The sequence below is a fragment of the Bufo bufo genome, chromosome 5 (genome assembly GCF_905171765.1).
Source record: "Bufo bufo chromosome 5, aBufBuf1.1, whole genome shotgun sequence".
NCBI classification, from domain to species: Eukaryota; Metazoa; Chordata; class Amphibia; order Anura; family Bufonidae; genus Bufo; species Bufo bufo.
Window position 1 is genome coordinate 509818895 of NC_053393.1, and position 18393 is coordinate 509837287.

The following is an 18393-nucleotide window of genomic DNA, read 5'->3' on the forward strand; positions in this document are numbered from 1 at the left end:
TGCTGGTAGCATTTTATAAAGCAGGAAGAACTGAGGAGCAGGGGCGGACTGGGAACTTAAAGTGGCCCCATTTTGTAGGCAGGTCCAAATTAACAGAAGGCAGTGCAACAATACCATAGTGCAAAATACCATCCCAGCAGAACCAAATAACCCAGTGTAGTACAATATATATAGCGCCAGCTGCCACGTCCTGTCCTCCTACTCCAGTTGCCCCAGGATGGAAATATAGTTGAATTCAGGAGCAGATCATTACTTACCATGGCTGGTGGCCATGAGGAAGGCTCAGGCGGCCCCTGGGTATCAGCCCACCAGGAAGTTTCCCTGTAGGGTCTATGGTCAGTCCGCCCCTGCTGAGCAGATAGATAGAAATCAGGGGTCAGCAACCTCCGGCATGCCAGCTGTTGTGAAATTACAACTCCCAGCACGCCCCAATAATTTCTATGGCAGCTATGAGACCGGCCAAGCAAGCGTGCATGCTAGGAGTTGTAGTTTCACAACAGCTGGAGTGCCAGAGGTGGCTGACCCCCTGATATATGATAACTTGTATTGTATTTATTTACATCCTTGCTCTTTCTATGCTTAGAAGTCCAATGGGAAGTCCTTTCAGTAGGCACCCTCGCCCAGGGATCAGCTGTTAATCACGGATTAGGACCGCCCACTGGACTCCTAAGCATACAAAGAGCACAGATTCAAATGAAAACAAGACAAGTTATACTAAATCTTTTTCCCACAAATCTATATATCAATCTGCTCAGCTCCTCCTGCTCTATAGGATCAGACACCATGTTCAATGCGACAGTTTCCCTGGAAACGAGGATCTGCTTTTTTTTATCTACAAAAACAGAACTATTGTTATAATAGTTAAGGAAGGACATAGGACGGACTGGATTTCTCTCGACACTGCTCAGGTATTATGTTGTCATGTACAGAAGGGATTATAGTCTCCTGCAACTAGTGATTACAACCACAAATGCTTGATTATAGATAACAGGTGTAGTACAGATGTAGTATGGTTACCACACAAACTCTTAACTCAAATTCTTTAACTCATCGTGTTATCTTGAAACAAAAGCCATTGAAAAGCAATTGAAGGTGTTTGCTTACCGCATTTAGTTTAGATAACACGTCTCATAAAGCATGTGTGCTAACTCTACTACATTGGTTGTGCTGAAGAAACCCCACTGATGTCATAACTGGTTTTCCCTAGGAAAGCTGGTAAATCTAGATACAATTCCAGTGTAATAGAGAACAGAGCTCTGGGCATTTAGAAATGTACCTCCCTTTGTAATTTGTAGACAGTTCTCAAAAATAGTAATGCTGCCTTACAGCACAAAGATAATCCTGCCGCATACCCAAATAACATTTAATATCCATGTAATACTGTTACAAAATAATACTGCAGTTCCACACCTAAATAATACCAACATACACAGGGTAAAGGGGTTATCCCAAGAATTTTAAACTTATCAGCCTAATTATAGGACTTTCTTCCCTTTCAGTGGGTAGACAGCAGCTCAATTGAGACGATCAAGTACCTGGTTTCCCCAGGATCCACTGCTGTTAGAAATTGTTAACCTCTTCCACCCCTGCATAAAAAACAGTCCCTCCCTTATAGCCCCAGAGATCCATAGGGTATATAATGTCCCCATAATTTCCTTTCCGCCTCTTGGTAGGAGTGGGCTGGTCCTGCTTCCTGCCAGGAGGGGGGAGTTCCTGTGTAGCTACAGTGTGGAGAGGAAGCCATCTGCTGTGCTCCTGCTCCTGTAAACTAATCTGCAGAGGGAACAATTCCAAAATTGTCCTCAAGTAAAGCCTTGAGTGCGCAGACAGCAGAGTGACCTGCTACATCTGCATCTAGAGACACTGCTGTAAGGTGAGGGACTACAGCCAAGCCACCCATCACCAAATTACCATTAGGCCAGTGTCACCTAAGTGCAGAATTACCACCAACCAACCTGCCTCCATATCCTATCTAGTGCCAGATAAGAACTGCACTAAAGTCCGCTGCTACTGTATGTATTTTAAGTTCTACGTTGTAAATATAAAAAAGACTTTGTTACATTTAACTCTGGCCTCATTCTTCAGTACTATAACTTCACTGCGCTGATCCTCGGGGATCAACGGCCTGAGGGAATACACCATGACAACACTTCATCAGAGCCACTACCACTCCTATCCTCTACAACGGCTCCTCAGGGGGTCACTGCACGTTAGTTCATCACTTAATGCAGGAGAAGGTGGACCAGAAGGATAAACAGCAGGGAGAAAATGTAATGTACATAAAAAAAAAAATGCATTGCATGTATATTAAAATCCTCTTTAAAGCCATGTGAGCCCAGAACTTTAATTTGGCACATAAAGAAAACTCATCAGTTGGTCAAGATGGCAAAATCGAGTTCTTAGCTATTCTACAACCTGACCAAAGAAATACAACGGTGCTCCCTTCGCTCCAGGCCGGAAGAATAAATAATTCCACCATTTACAAAAAGGCCATTAGTTTTTTTGTTTAAAAAAAAAAAAAGCTAAAATGTTAATCAAAGAGAAATGTGGTGGAGTGAGCGGAGGAGCCAGACAGAGCATCACAGACAATTATCTTACTCTGCAGTGAAACATGAATGTTATTTAAAAGTCAGCGCTGATAAGAGAGCAACAGTTAAGATGTCCAGTATTAGAGATGCTTCCAGTAATTACTTGACATTTTCATTAGGATTACTACTCTAACAATGCCATCCGCTGTCTGAATTACATTTGCACGCAGCAAAACAGCCATCTCACTGGCAGAAGATGTCTATACAAAACGTAAAGTCATAAAACAACGTCTACATATGTTAATTCAATTCTAAAGAGTATTCCCGTCTCAGGATTGACAACCCGCCCCAACCTCGTACCATCTAAATGTGGAGACCAGAGGTAGTCAGGACTGTGGAAGCAGCCGAGTATGACTTGTAAGATGTAGAAACATTTGCAGAACAATTTTTGGAACTCCTATTGACTTATATGGAAGTTACGGAAACAAGAAGAGCACAACCTGGTCAGCTGTTTCCATAATCCCGACCACCTCTGGCCAGATGGGATGGTGTTGACCTCATTCTAGAGATAGCTTTGGTAGCAGACATGTATGGCACATCCTGTGGGTATGCCATCAATTTCAGATGGAAGCAACCCTATAAGCAACTATTTGGAGCCACTTTGAAGGGGTTGTCTTCCTTTTAGGGCATATCTTGTCTACAAGTCATAATGAAGAGTTGTTCGGTTGAACATGGCACATGAGTGCATTACATGGATGGACCAGGGGCTTACACAGCAATAGGGGGGCACCATAGCAAGGATCAAACTTGACTCCGCCATTATGGTGCCAGGTTTTGTAACCCAGGATATCCCAAGATCCTTTGTATTAGTTGTCACCCAACTCATGGCAAAGGCGTCGAGGCCAATATGACAGGGCCCCATCTATCCAAGTGCTTCATAGCAGTCTTATTGTCTGTCTCTATGGTTACTTGTAGAACAGTATTCTAATTCCCTCAACCAATCTAAGTGGCTGGGAAGGAACCAGAAGTACCAGTGCTCCAGTGCTTCTTAAAATCAAAATATTTTATGGTGAGCATTATATCGGGGTTTTACAGGTCATCTATATTGATTCTCAGGATAGTTCATCAAAATGTGACTATAGGCACCCCCACCGGTCAGCTGTTTGAAAAGGCCAGGCTGCTCTAGTGAGCACTGCAGCCTCCTCGCAGCCTACCAAACACAGCACTGTCAATTGTACAGCAGCTGTGCTTGGTATAGCAGTCCAGGCCCATTCATTTGGGACTGAGAGGCAACTAGGCCCCGTGACAGATGAACGTAATGTCACGGTCCTAGGAAGATGCTCCGGCATTCAAACAGCTAATCGGTGGGGGTGCCAGAAGTCAGTCGACGACCAATTTCCATATTGATGACCTATCCTTAGGAAAGGTTGTCAATATTGAAGACCCATAAAACCCGTATAAGGAACCAGTAGCATGGATTTACTTGGATCAGGATCCACAATTACTGTACACCTCAACTCTCCATCTAACTGCTGTGTATGACACTTGTTTGGAGATACTTAAACAGCTTGTCTCACTTTAGCAAATTACATTTATCATGCAGATAAAGTTAATACAGGACACTTACTAATGTATTGTGATTGTCCATATTGCCTCCTTTGCTGGTTGGATTCATTTTTCCATCACATTATAGAATGCTTTTTTCTCCATGGTTGTCACCAACCTGTAATGCATTAGTAGTGGTCATGCTTGCACACTATATGAAAAAGTGCCGGCCTCTCTGGTGGACAGGACCATGGGAGCTCCCATAGGTTAGCAGACCTCCCAAGTGTCCCTCTATTGGATGGACAGTGCCTATTTTGGACCACGTCCCTTTGTCCTTTTTGACCTGAGGTATAGATTTGCATTACATTTACAATATTCATCAAGAAAGTGTTTGTTTGGTTCCTATCTGTATATTAGACCCTGCCTCGTATATTATTTTATTATATTTGATGCCATTTGGATTTTAGAAATTTCTATATTCAGATAATTTTTGCGCTATTGTGCGCTAAGAAAACTATTAAAGTGTATAAAAATGCAGGAAAAATGGACGTTAACACAATGAACCATAAGTGTCCCTCTTTGACCGTCCAAAAAGTTGGAAGGTATGGGTTGGTGCTTTTTTTCTACAGTGTGCATACACGGCCACCACTGATGGATTACAGGGTGGTTGCAACCATGGAAACGAGCAGTGTATAATATGATGGAGAAATGAATCCAGCCAGCAAAGGAGGCAATATGGAGAATCACAATACATTAGTAAGTGCCTTGTAGTAACTTTCTCTACATGATAAATGCTGTTTGCTGAAGTGACACAACCCCTTTAAGATTAGAGTCATGTCCATGTCTGGAAGATACATTCTTATCAATAGTGTTGAGCAAATTGAAACAGTCGAAGTGGAATTCGATCCAAAGTTAAGGCAAAATTCCATTCGCCATGAAGACAAAATTTCCTCGCACTTCTTGGTAATGAAACAGAGTTGTCTCCACGACGTGATCACCCTGGGAGCGCGCAGTGACGTCACCACGCTCAGCGCAGGTCCTTCAGCAGGTCTCTTTTAATCAAGAGAGGGCCGGACTGCCTCTGCATGAGCAAGTGGATGAGGTGAGTGGTCTAATAGGCCGTTAAAAACAGTCCCGTTGATTGATATAGGGCTGAATAGGGTTTTAACCTAGTGATGACAAATTAATTTGTAACTAATTGAATTTCTTGCCAAACTTCGGCGAAGCTGCCAAATCAAATTTTTCAAAACTTTGCTCATCTCTACTTATCAGGTGCCAGTTCTGCAGTGCAATTCCTTAAGCTCAACACCGTTCCCCGCAACTAATTTTGTGTGGAGGTTCCAGAAACTACCCACCCAATCAGCTGGGGCAGTCACTACCCTCCGTTAAGTGGCCCAATGGACTTTCACTCTGCAGACCACCAAACCTGATGGGCTAAATGACTCTAAGGGCTGTTTCACAAGAGCGGATGCCATGCGTGTCATCCGCTGTGGGAAAGACAGCCAAGCCCCGCTCCGGACAGCAGAGACACGGAGCATTAACATGACTGATAATGTTCCGTGCCTCTCTGCGATCTTTTTACTACAAAATCACAGTGAGATAAAGTTGTGGTTGTGGTTGTGGTTGTGGATCCCTGTATGGCTACTTTCACACTAGCGTTTTTCTTTTCCGGCGCTGAGTTCTGTCATAGGGGCTCAAATCCGGAAAAGAACTGATCAGTTTTATCCCAATGCATTCTGAATGGAGAGCAATCCGTTCAGGATGCATCAGGATGTCTTCAGTTCAGTCTTTTTGACTGATCAGGCTTTTCAGAAAACCGTAGCATGTTGTATTTTTACCTCCGGGCCAAAAATCCGGAACACTTTGACTGAACGCCGGATCCGGCCTTTTTCCCATTGACTTGCATTAACGCCTGATCCGGCGCCGTGTGTTCAGTCAAACCGGATCCGGCTTTTGCATGTTAAACCCGAAAAATGTGAAAAAAAAAGTTAAAGTCCATAAATGGCGGATCCGTTTTTTCCAATGCATTTCTTCATTGTGATCAAAATCCTGATCAGGATTCAAATGTAATCCGTTTTCACACATTTTTTTCTGGATCCGACGGGCAGTTCCGGTGTCGGAATTGAACGCCGGATTCAAACAACGCTAGTGTGAAAGTGGCCTAAATAGGTCACAGTCTGCTTTGAGCAGTGACCTCATTCTATACCTTGGGGTACTCTATAAGATGCCTCTTTGGTTAGGCTACCGATCCCTGATAGCTTTGGGCGACTATATGTCCTGGCTTGGTAATAATCGCCTTTATTCACTCTTCAGCGATGTCAAGAGGCGGGGCAGGGGCGTGCCAGTCCTCGGCAGCGCCACCGATTCATTTGCTCCCGCGCTGCTTTGTCCGGCCCAGGGGGCGTGGCTTCTTCTTCTTTGGAAGCAGCACTGGCACGACCGCGCTACGGCCGTCCCAGTGCCGCAGGCTACGTGTCTGCACGCTAAATACATGGGATTGTTTGTTTCTTGTTAAGCTTCCAGTATCGCTCCTGATGACTAAGCAGCATGATAATAGCAGCTAAAGAAAGGCGTCGAGCAGATAGGCGGATGTGCCTTTAGTGTTGCAGAGGCTAATACCTCATCAGGAAGCCAAACCACACTGTAGCCAGTCTTTTTTCAGTAGACGTACCAAGGGTAACAGCCCAGGGTTAAGTGACAGTGTCCTTGATTTCAGGCACTCTCACTTTGTTAACCCCTGTTGTGCTGGAGCACTGTGTACGGGGGGCTGATCTCCAGACACATTACTTGTTCCCCTTGGGGTACATTGTCCTAGGATTAGGTCTGAGTGTATGACGTCACACTCTTACCGTATACTAGCGGGATCCAGGACGTGATCGTATCTATCTAGGTTTATACTCTGGTAGAATTATCCACATTTTAATAAAATTTATATTTCAGCCACATCCATTTTCATCAGTTAAATGCTTTATATGTTTTTTGCCACCTACCTTTTCTAAAAACTATACAGTGAGCCAGTCGGACAAACTAATACAAACAGCTGACTGCAAATATTTTCCGTTCATAAAGGGGTATTCCGGCCATAGTAAATGAAAACACATGGCTGGGATATGCCTTCCCTTGATAAAATCTCAGCTAGGACCCCCACTGATTGCAAGGATGACCAAGACTACCGCATAAAAGCATCATGTCTCCTGACATGCATCTCCTTCGCTCTTTCGATTGGTGGAGCTAGAAGTGAGACATCCCATCTTCTAGGCAGAATACCCCTTTAATTAATTTCTATTTGCAGACAGGGTGGAGGGTGCTGACTTACAGCTTGCTCAGCAACAGAATATTAAAAAAATGTTGATTCTTTCTACTATCCACTACCCCATACGATAAACACATACAGGACCCGTACCTGCAATCCCACGGCGTCAGAGGTAGCAGAGCCGGAATTTGTTTGCATTGTCTGTATACTTTGTGATAAGTTAATAGAGCAGATCTAACGCACTGAGCAGTGCCAAATGTCTGGCCGAGCCCTGCTAGATCTGACAAACTCCGTTCTGCTATATCTGCAGCACAACTTGCGTCATTTTTGCACCGCAGAACCGACTGCTGCCATAGAAATGAAGTTTAGATCTATTATTCTTCTAGATAGGATCGGATGCATTTTCTACCTTACTAGTTCCAGATTGGTGCCTGGATCCGGCGCAACACAAGGACGCAAATCTTTTCTCGTTGCTGATCCTCTTGTTGGCTCGCGCGTCTCTCTCCATTTCCAGGGCGCCCTCCGCTCTTGGCTGGAGGTTGCTGTCACTAGCAGTCGTGTGTGTACATGTTGAGCTGGAGCCTAATGCCAGGTTGCCGGATGTTCCTGCACACTCTTCTCCTCAGTGTCTCATTACCGGTCTGTCATGGGTGAAACACACTGAATAGCAGGAGGTGGAGTTAAAGTTTGCAAATGTCTAAATCCCTACTGACCATAAAAGCAGCGATCTTCCAAGGAATCTGGATGACTTTAAACAAGACTGAAGAATATCCTGCGGTTTCCCTTCTCACCGCCGACACTGAAGAAATCCAACTATAGGTAGAGCAACAAGAAAGAGATGAGTAATAGAAGAGCGCTGCTGAGGGGCACAGCCTTTGATGTTGCTTTCTCTCCTTTCTATATTAGATTAAGCAATGCTCTGTATATAGCGAAGGGATTATGCCATGACGGATGTAAAAAATGATATACAGTTGCAAAAAAAAGTATGTGAACCCTTTGGAATGATATGGATTTCTGCACAAATTGGTCATAAAATGTGATCTGATCTTCATCTAAGTCACAACAATAGACAATCACAGTCTGCTTAAACTAATAACACACAAAGAATTAAATGTTACCATGTTTTTATTGAACACATCATGTAAACATTCACAGTGCAGGTGGAAAAAGTATGTGAACCCCTAGACTAATGACATCTCCAAGAGCTAATTGGAGTGAGGTATCAGCTAACTGGAGTCCAATCAATGAGATGAGATTGGAGGTGTTGGTTACAGCTGCCCTGCCCTATAAAAAACACACACCAGTTCTGGGTTTGCTTTTCACAAGAAGCCTTGCCTGATGTGAATGATGCCTCGCACAAAATAGCTCTCAGAAGACCTACGATTAAGAATTGTTGACTTGCATAAAGCTGGAAAGGGTTATAAAAGTATCTCCAAAAGCCTTGCTGTTCATCAGTCCACGGTAAGACAAATGGTCTATAAATTGAGAAAGTTCAGCACTGCTGCTACTCTCCCTAGGAGTGGCCATCTTGTAAAGATAACTGCAAGAGCACAGACTGCTCAATGAAACATAGAAACATAGAAACATAGAATGTGTCGGCAGATAAGAACCATTTGGCCCATCTAGTCTGCCCAATATACTGAATACTATGGATAGCCCCCGGCCCTATCTTATATGAAGGATGGCCTTATGCCTATCCCATGCATGCTTAAACTCCTTCACTGTATTTGCAGCTACCACTTCTGCAGGAAGGCTATTCCATGCATCCACTACTCTCTCAGTAAAGTAATACTTCCTTATATTACTTTTAAACCTTTGCCCCTCTAATTTAAAACTGTGTCCTCTTGTGGTAGTTTTTCTTCTTTTAAATATGCTCTCTTCCTTTACCGAGTTGATTCCCTTTATGTATTTAAAAGTTTCTATCATATCCCCTCTGTCTCTTCTTTCTTCCAAGCTATACATATTAAGGTCCTTTAACCTTTCCTGGTAAGTTTTATCCTGCAATCCATGTACTAGTTTAGTAGCTCTTCTCTGAACTCTCTCTAGAGTATCTATATCCTTCTGGAGATATGGCCTCCAGTACTGCGCACAATACTCCAAATGAGGTCTCACCAGTGTTCTGTACAGCGGCATAAGCACTTCACTCTTTCTACTGCTTATACCTCTCCCTATACATCCAAGCATTCTGCTGGCATTTCGTGCTGCTCTATTACATTGTCTTCCCACCTTTAAGTCTTCTGAAATAATTACTCCTAAATCCCTTTCCTCAGATACTGAGGTCAGGACTGTGTCAAATATTCTATATTCTGCCCTTGGGTTTTTACGCCCCAGGTGCATTATCTTGCACTTATCCACATTAAATTTCAGTTTCCAGAGTTCTGACCATTCTTCTAGTTTTCCTAAATCCTTTTCCATTTGGCGTTTCCCTCCAGGAACATCAACCCTGTTACATATCTTTGTGTCATCAGCAAAAAGACAAACCTTACCAGCGAGGCCTTTTGCAATATCACTTATGAAGATATTAAACAAAATCGGTCCCAGTACAGATCCCTGTGGAACCCCACTGGTAACATTACCTTGTTTTGAATGTTCTCCATTGACTACAACCCTCTGTTGTCTGTCACTCAGCCACTGCCTAATCCACTCAACAATATGGGAGTCCATGCTCAATGACTGCAGTTTATTGATAAGTCTTCTATGTGGGACAGTGTCAAAAGCCTTACTAAAATCTAGATATGCGATGTCTACTGCACCTCCACCGTCTATTATTTTATTCACCCAGTCAAAAAAATCTATAAGATTTGTTTGACATGATCTCCCTGAAGTAAACCCATGTTGTTTTTCATCTTGCAATCCATGGGATTTTAGATGTTCCACAATCCTATCCTTTAATAGGGTTTCCATTAATTTGCCTACTATTGATGTCAGACTCACTGGTCTATAGTTGCTCGATTCCTCCCTACTACCTTTCTTGTGAATGGGCACGACATTTGCCAATTTCCAATCTTCCGGGACGACTCCTGTTACTAATGATTGGTTAAATAAATCTGTTAACGGTTTTGCCAGCTCACCACTAAGCTCTTTTAATAATTTTGGGTGTATCTCATCAGGCCCCTGTGACTTATCTGTCTTCACCTTAGACAGCAAACTTAGAACATCTTCCTCTGTAAAGATACATGCATCAAACGATTTAATAGTCATTCTTTCTAGTGGAGGTCCTTCTCCTTTTTCTTTTGTAAAAACTGAACAGAAGTATTCATTAAGGCAGTCGGCTAGCCATTTATTCTCTTCTACATACCTTCCGTCCTTTGTTTTTAATTTAGTTATTCCTTGTTTTAATTTCCTTTTTTCATTTATATATCTGAAGAATGTCTTATCCCCTTTTTTCATAGACTGAGCTAGTTTTTCTTCTGCCTGCGCTTTAGAAGTTCTTATAACTTGCTTGGCCTCTCTCTGCCTAATCTTGTAGATTTCCTTATCTTCATTGCTCTGGTTTTTTTTATAATTACAAAATGCTAGCTTTTTATTTTTAATGATTTGGGCCACTTCTGCTGAGTACCACATTGGTCTCCTCCTTTTTTTGCTTTTACTGACGAGTCTAATGCAATTTTCTGTTGCCTTCAATAATGCACCTTTTAAGTAGTCCCATTTCTCCTGGACTCCATGTAATCCGTTCCAGTCTGATAAGGACTCATTTATGACTAATTTCATTTTTGAAAAGTCTGTTTTTCTAAAATCTAAAACTTTTGTTTTTGTGTGGTGGGACTCTTTCACAGTTCTTATATTAAACCACACTGACTGGTGATCACTAGATCCCAAGGTTTCGCCTACAATGACATCATATACCGAATCCCCGTTTGTGAATACCAAATCCAAAATGGCCTCCCTCCGGGTTGGCTCCTCAACCACTTGTTGTAGAGATAACCCCAGTAGGGAATTTAGAATATCTGTACTCCTGGTAGAACTTGCTATTTTGGTTTTCCAGTTTATATCTGGAAGATTGAAATCTCCCATAATGATAACTTCTCCTTTCATTGTCATTTTAGCTATTTCTTCAACTAGTAGATCATCTAGTTCTTTAACTTGACCAGGTGGTCTATATATCACACCTACACGAGTTACTGCATGGTTAGCAAACTGCAACGTAACCCAAACTGACTCTATGTTGGCCTTACCAACTTGTATTAGGTTAGATTTAATGCTATCTTTCACATACAGGGCCACTCCTCCTCCTTTCTTGCCTTCTCTGTCTCTTCTGTATAAAGAGTACCCTGGTATGGTTATGTCCCAGTCATTTCTTTCATTAAACCATGTCTCCGTAACAGCCACTAAATCTACAGATGCCATTATTGACCCAAGTTCATTGATTTTTTTACCTAAACTGTGAGCATTTGTAGACAGGACTCTGAGCTTATCATTTCTTAACCTCAGTGCTTCTGGCCTGTTCTGGCATTGTTTCGGGGGGCAATTGGACTCTTTTATTTTCACTCTTTTGCCCCCCCTTCCTAGTTTAAATACTCTTTCGCAAATTCTTGGAGTTGTTCACTAAGTACATTTGTTCCTTTGAGAGAAAGATGCAAACCATCTTTTTTGTACAGTTCCTTTCTATTCCAAGTAGAGCTATCATGAGAAACAAAGCCAAATCCTTGCTCTTGACACCATTTACCAAGCCATATGTTGAACTCCTTTATGCGCCTCTGCCTATCATTCTGAACATTATGCACAGGCAGAACTTCAGAAAATGAAATGGTGGATGCAAAATCCTGTACGTCATTACCAAGTGTGATAAAAGATTTTTTCACCTCTGACACTTCATTGCAAGCCAGGTCATTTGTCCCTAGATGGACAAGAACATCCACGTCCCCTTCCTGCTTTGCTTGCTTAACAATATTAATAATACGTCTTCTATCTCTTCTAGCAGTAGCCCCAGGGAGACATCTCACAAAACCATTTTCTTTAAGCTCCACACTTCTTATGATTGAATCACCCAGCAACAGCTGCATCCTTTGAGACTTCACTTTATCTTTTTTGTTGCATACATTAGACATAGGAGTCGATGGTTTCTCACCCTCTGTGCTTGAGTCCATATCCATGTTGTCCTTACATTCTGAGAGTGCTGCAAATGAATTATGGAGAACCACCGACTGTGGGACATGTCTTCTATCCACCACTCTAAGACTTCCAGAACCTACATTAACCCATCTGCCATTTCTGGGGGTCCTCTGTGGCAGTGGCATTGCAGCAGTCCTAGCTGGAGTTTGTTTAACAGATAATTTAAATAATTCAATGAGGTGAAGAAGAATCCTAAAGTGTCAGCTAAAGACTTACAAAAGTCCCTGGCATATGCTAACATCCCTGTTAGCAAATCTACGATATGTAAAACACTAAACAAGAATGGATTTCATGGGAGGATACCACAGAGGAAGCCACTGCTGGCCAAAAAAAACATTGCTGCACGTTCACAGTTTGCACAAGAGCACCTGGATTTTCCACAGCAGTACTGGCAAAATATTCTGTGGACAGATGAAACCAAAGTTGAGTTGTTTGGAAGAAACACACAACACTATGTGTGGAGAAAAAGAGGCACAGCACACCAACATCAAAACCTCATCCCAACTGTGAAGTATGGTGGTGGGGGCATCATGGTTTGGGGCTGCTTTGCTGCTTTAGGGCCTGGACGGATTGCTATCATCGAAGGAAAAATTAATTCCCAAGTTTATCAAGACATTTTGCAGGAGAACTTAAGGCCATCTGTCCACCAGCTGAAGCTCAACAGAAGATGGGTGTTGCAACAGGACAACGACCCAAAGCATAGAAGTAAATGAACAACAGAATGGCTTAAACGGAAGAAAATACGCCTTCTGGAGTGGCCCAGTCAGAGTCCTGACCTCAACCCGATTGAGATGCTGAGGCATGACCTCAAGAAAGCGATTCACACAAGACATCCCAAGAATATTGCTGAACTGAAACAGTTCTGTAAAGAGGAATGGTCAAGAATTACTCCTGACCGTTGTGCACGTCTGATCTGCAACTACAGGAGACGTTTGGTTGAAGTTATTGCTGCCAAAGAAGGTTCAACCAGTTATTAAATCCAAGGGTTCACATACTTTTTCCACCTGCACTGTGAATGTTTACATGGTGTGTTCAATAAAAACATGGTAACATTTAATTCTTTGTGTGTTATTAGTTTAAGCAGACTGTGATTGTCTATTGTTGTGACTTAGATGAAGATCAGATCACATTTTATGACCTATTTGTGCAGAAATCCATATCATTCCAAAGGGTTCACATACTTTTTCTTGCAACTGTATAATACATGACAAGCTATAGCAAAGCCAGAACCAGCCCTGTACCTCACATGGGTCTAGAGATCTCCCCATTCATTGCTCTAGTTGTTCTGCTACATTTACTTCAGGATGGAAGCTCAGGGGTATGTCCTTTTCTCAGGGGGTATGTCTGTTTCCGTGTAGCTCTCTCCTTGTAAGGGCTCATGCACATGACCGTATGTATTTTGCGGTCCCCAAAAAAGAGATCCACCAAAAATACGGATGATGTCCTTGTGCATTCCGTATTTTGTGGAACGGAACAGGTGAACCCTAATAGCACAGTCCTATCCTTGTCCGCAATGCGGACAATAATAGGACATGTTCTATTTTTTTGCGGAACGGAAATACAGACATACAGAAACGGAATGCACACGGAGTGACATCCGTTTTTTTTGCGGACCCATTGAAATGAATGGTTCTGCATATGCAATGGCCACGATACGGGTTGTTTAAAGTTCTGTATTTGTCATGAGGCCAATTGCAGCGTGCGCCAATTGCAAGGGGTTCTCACGCACGTCCCAGATTAAGGGTACTTTCACACTAGCGTTAGTGTGATCCGGCAGGCAGTTCCGTCGTCGGAGCTGCCTGCCGGATCCGCCGATCAGTGTGACAACTGACAGCATTTGTAGACGGATCCGGGTGCGGATCCGTCTACAAATGCATTGCAATAACGGATCCGTCTCTCCGCTTGTCATGTGGATGGACGGATCCGTTTTGCAGTCTTTTTCACAGTTTTCCGGCATTCCGGGGACTGATCGGGCATTTTGGACAGTGACTGCCATTGGCTGCTCCCTCCCCTGACACCGGATGTTTTCATCCAGCATTACTAGTGAATTACTCAATGCCAGAAATGATCCCATACATTTTGCCACCAGCTGGAGAAAACATCCATGATGTTTAGGGATGGACATTTATGTTAAAATGACTAAAACCTAACTCTGGAAGGATCTCAAGTAAGTGGTCTTCGTTTCATCTCTGTTGATTAGGTTGGCATTATATGGGTAAAACATGGTTAAGGGTATGTTCACACCTCCATTTAACTGATCCAGTAGAGTTCACCAGATGCGGCCTAGCCAGATACTTCCATTCACCACCGGACCCCATTGTCCATTATGGGATCTGGCTGCTTTACGCCATTAGTTCTGGGTTTCAGCTGGACAAAAACTGGTGCACACAATGTTATCTGTCCATCAAAAACCTGCCACTCATGCCGGAAACAGACCCCATCCCCATCGGTTCTCATTATAATCAATGGGGTTAGGCAGTGAACGGAAGTATCCAGCTAGACCGGATCCGGTGAACTCCGGCAGGCTGTTCTCTGCCGAAACTGCCTGCCGGATCAGTTAAACAGAGGTATGAACCTAACCTAACACAGTGGCAAAAAATAATAAGTGTTAAGTAACTGATTTCTGAGCTTTCCTAGACTTGTAATCTCTGTACAACTATATAGTATGTGGGATATCCTAAAAACTTCTCATGCCCCTTGCAGTGGACCCCGAGATCCACTCACAATTTTATTGTGCTGTACAGCAAATGTGAACATGGCCTGTACTCTACTTGAGCCCTGTAGTATGTATATTGAGCTATAGAGCCCCCTTATTTTCTGACAGTATTAGGCCGAATGCACACGGCCGTGTTCCTCGACCGAGAGCGGTCCGTAGTTCCGCGACCGAGAGTGTATTACTGTAGTGCAGTGGCGGCATGAAGCGCACGGCGTCATAGCAACCAATGACGCCGTGCGCTCCTGCTCTGAACAGGAATCCAGCCCGGCATACCACGGACCGCTCCCGGCCGCGGAACACGGCCGTGTGCATTCGGCCTTACACATAGAACACCTAAAACAGTAATTTACAGATTGGCCAATGTATTGATTCCATCACCTCTAATTCATTAATGTTCTAATGATCACGTCAGACACCTAGGCTTTAGTATGAATTAAAGGGGTCTTCCAAGACTTTTATACTGATGAGGTCATCAGTATCTGACTGGGGGAAGGGTCTGATCAGCTGTATGAGACGGCAGTGGCGCTCGCAGGTGTGTTGTGGCCTTCTCCAGCTTTTTCTAGGCCATGTGATGTCACAGTCTTCGGTCACATGGCCTAGGCGCAGCTCAGCCCTATTAAAGTGAATGGGGCTGAGCGTGATATAAAGCACAACTGCTATACAATGTACAGCACAGTTCTTGGTGAGCTGGGAGAAGGCCGCGGTGCTACTGCGAGCACCGGGGCCTTCTCAAACAACTGATCGGCAGGAGTCCTGGGTGTCGGACCCCCAATGATCAGATACTGATGACCTGTCATCAGTAAAAAAAAAAAACTCTTGGAAAACACCTTCAAGGCTACTTTCACATCTGCAGCAGTGATTCCGGCAGGCTGTTACAGCATAGAACAGCACTGCCGGTATCACGGACGTTCCCGGGACAGGTGGCAGGAGATCGCTGAGACTGACAACACGTGGTTTGATCTGACAGGTTTTCCTTGTGGATCAATAGGCGTCTGTGTTGTTTCTGGTAATGGCCACACCTCTAACCTACAGGTGTTGATTATGTGGTCATTTAACCTTCCTTATTTATTGTTGCTTCTCCCACTATGCTGTGCGGTTTATAGCTTCAGTTTCTATTGTGGATTGCTAGTGTGTGGATCTCGGTGGAGTTCCTGGTGCTTCCATAGCCCCCTTTGAAGTTAAGTCTTTCCTTTCCCTTTTTGTATTTTGTTTAGGTTCTGTGTGTTGCATTTCCCTATTGTTTGTATAAGGCCTGAAGGAGACTCCTGTTCAGGCCCCCCAGAGCGTTTCGCTTGGGGGACACATGGGGGCAATGACACCAATATTATGTGTTTTTTGTATGTTTTTTGCTGTTTTTTCTATCCCCCCCCTTCCTTTTTCTTGTTTTCCCGCTCTTTTATTTCAGGTTTTTATGAAAGCGTTAAGTCCTGTCAGAATCAGCTGGTTTTATCCGGTCTCACCTGAGCTTTGGATGTCAAGCAGTGATCCTCTCTGATTGGTGCAGCTGGTTGCTGGGGGAGATTTCTGGACAGCTGATTGGTTTTGGATTTCAGCGGCGGGAAAATTTAGTCCTTAAAAAGAGGGTTTCGGCGGCGCTTCTGGGCCAGTGTTATCAAGACCGGATCGTCGCCCCGCCCTCCCGCCCTATTCTTATGCTCATGTCGCTTTGCTTTATTAGAGGGGCTGTATCACTCAGCTATTGCTGAGTGGATTTCGGTAATTATTGGAATTTTAATGGTTATTTATTTATGAATTTGAAATTTTAATTATTTATTAATTTATTTACCCTTAATAAAGCATTGCGGCCATTTTTATTCCACCACAAAATTGTCATGTCTTTATTTTTTGTATTTATTTAGGATAAGTTAAGTCAGAAATGGGTCATTTGCCTCCATGTTTGTCCTTCCTTTTGGAGGAACAGGTAGTCTCGTCCCTGCCATTAGTACCAGGGTCCTATAGGGCTTGATAGGACTCTAGGTACTCCTGCGTATGAACACACCTACCTCTGGGGTCTGTTCATACTGGTAGTCAGTCATGATTTTGGTCAGGGTTTTACTAGGAGGTGTCCACCTTTCTTCCCTAGTTCTCAGGCCCGATTCCCTGTTCCCCCCTTCCCTCTTATGCTCAGAGTGGTGTTTCCCTCCCACACCGAAGCGTGACAGCCGGATGCAACCAGAATTCCTGCCAGCCCCAGTATAATGAGGTCTAGAAGGAGATCTGCCCGCCTGAACCTGCAAAAATGGTGTGGCTTGTGTTTAGCTGATTCTCATCATTTTTGCTGGATCTCTGTGCCACAGATGTAAAAGTAGTCTTATAGTCCTCTCACCATGGCAGATAAATCGCCCTAACTAGCGACAGACGATATAGCAAGCACTTGTTTAATTGCATCTAGAAGTTTCAATTCAATCATCCCTTTGCTCTTTAAATCAGAGTCCTGAAACCACATATTCTGGCCGTGTGACCCTGCCCTGGATCACAATACCCCATGGCACAGGGAGTTGCCCTGCACTTTCTTTCATTTATGTAAATGAGAAAGCACAATTTACCCGGTAAAACCTGTCCAACCTGAGCAATGGCAAGGACAGCGCCAGAGGCTGTAATGTAGAGCATGCTGAAACTTTATCTGAGGTTTTATACAGCAGAGAGGTTCTGTATTGTGTTCTGTAATATGTGCATCCAAAATTAGTAAATCAATGTGAACTTAAAGGGGTTTTCCGGTTTGCATCAACAATCCTATAAAATAAATATTTATGAAGGTACCTATCATTTTCTAATGTATTTCGTTTACCACTACTATCTCCCGTTCTGGGCTGTGGTCACATGACCATGTCCATGCAGCTCTTTCTTATTTCCTGTGATGTTATGTCCATGGGCGGGGCAGTAATAAGGGAGTGTCTATGTAACTAGCTGTGTGGGAGGAGCTATAAACCAGCTGTGCGTTGTTAGGGGCGGTGCTAGAGGCATGGCAGAGAAAGGAGAAGTGCATCATGGGTTCGGTTGGATACAGGAACACGAAGAAGTGCTACATACAGGATGGAAACAAACCAGAGTGATCGGTTTACGTGGTGAAAAAATGGGTCCGGAGAGGCTAAACTGGATTTAAAAAAGTATGGGAAAGATGTACACGAAGTAAGCAGCTACATGGGCAAATCTGTTAAAAACCATAGTGATCCTGGAATACCCCTTTAATAAGTATAATAAAAAAAATCCAAACAAGTAAAAATACAATCTTGCCTTTA

At 43.3% G+C, this 18393-nt stretch overlaps 1 protein-coding gene across 10 annotated transcripts in view; it reads right to left on the reverse strand.

Annotated features, from left to right (window-relative positions):
* KIAA1217 (KIAA1217 ortholog) overlaps positions 1 to 18393 on the reverse strand; it is a 445177-nt gene that overhangs the window by 250498 nt on the left and 176286 nt on the right. Inside the window, exon 1 of one of the 10 annotated variants that reach the window (XM_040434416.1) lies at positions 7736 to 7966. The exons of the other annotated variants lie outside the window; for them this stretch is intronic. Within the exon in view, the coding sequence (XP_040290350.1) occupies positions 7736 to 7834 (99 nt within the window). The 5' untranslated portion in view covers positions 7835 to 7966. Of the gene's footprint in view, positions 1 to 7735; positions 7967 to 18393 lie in introns of those variants that run through there. 10 annotated transcript variants of the gene reach the window in all.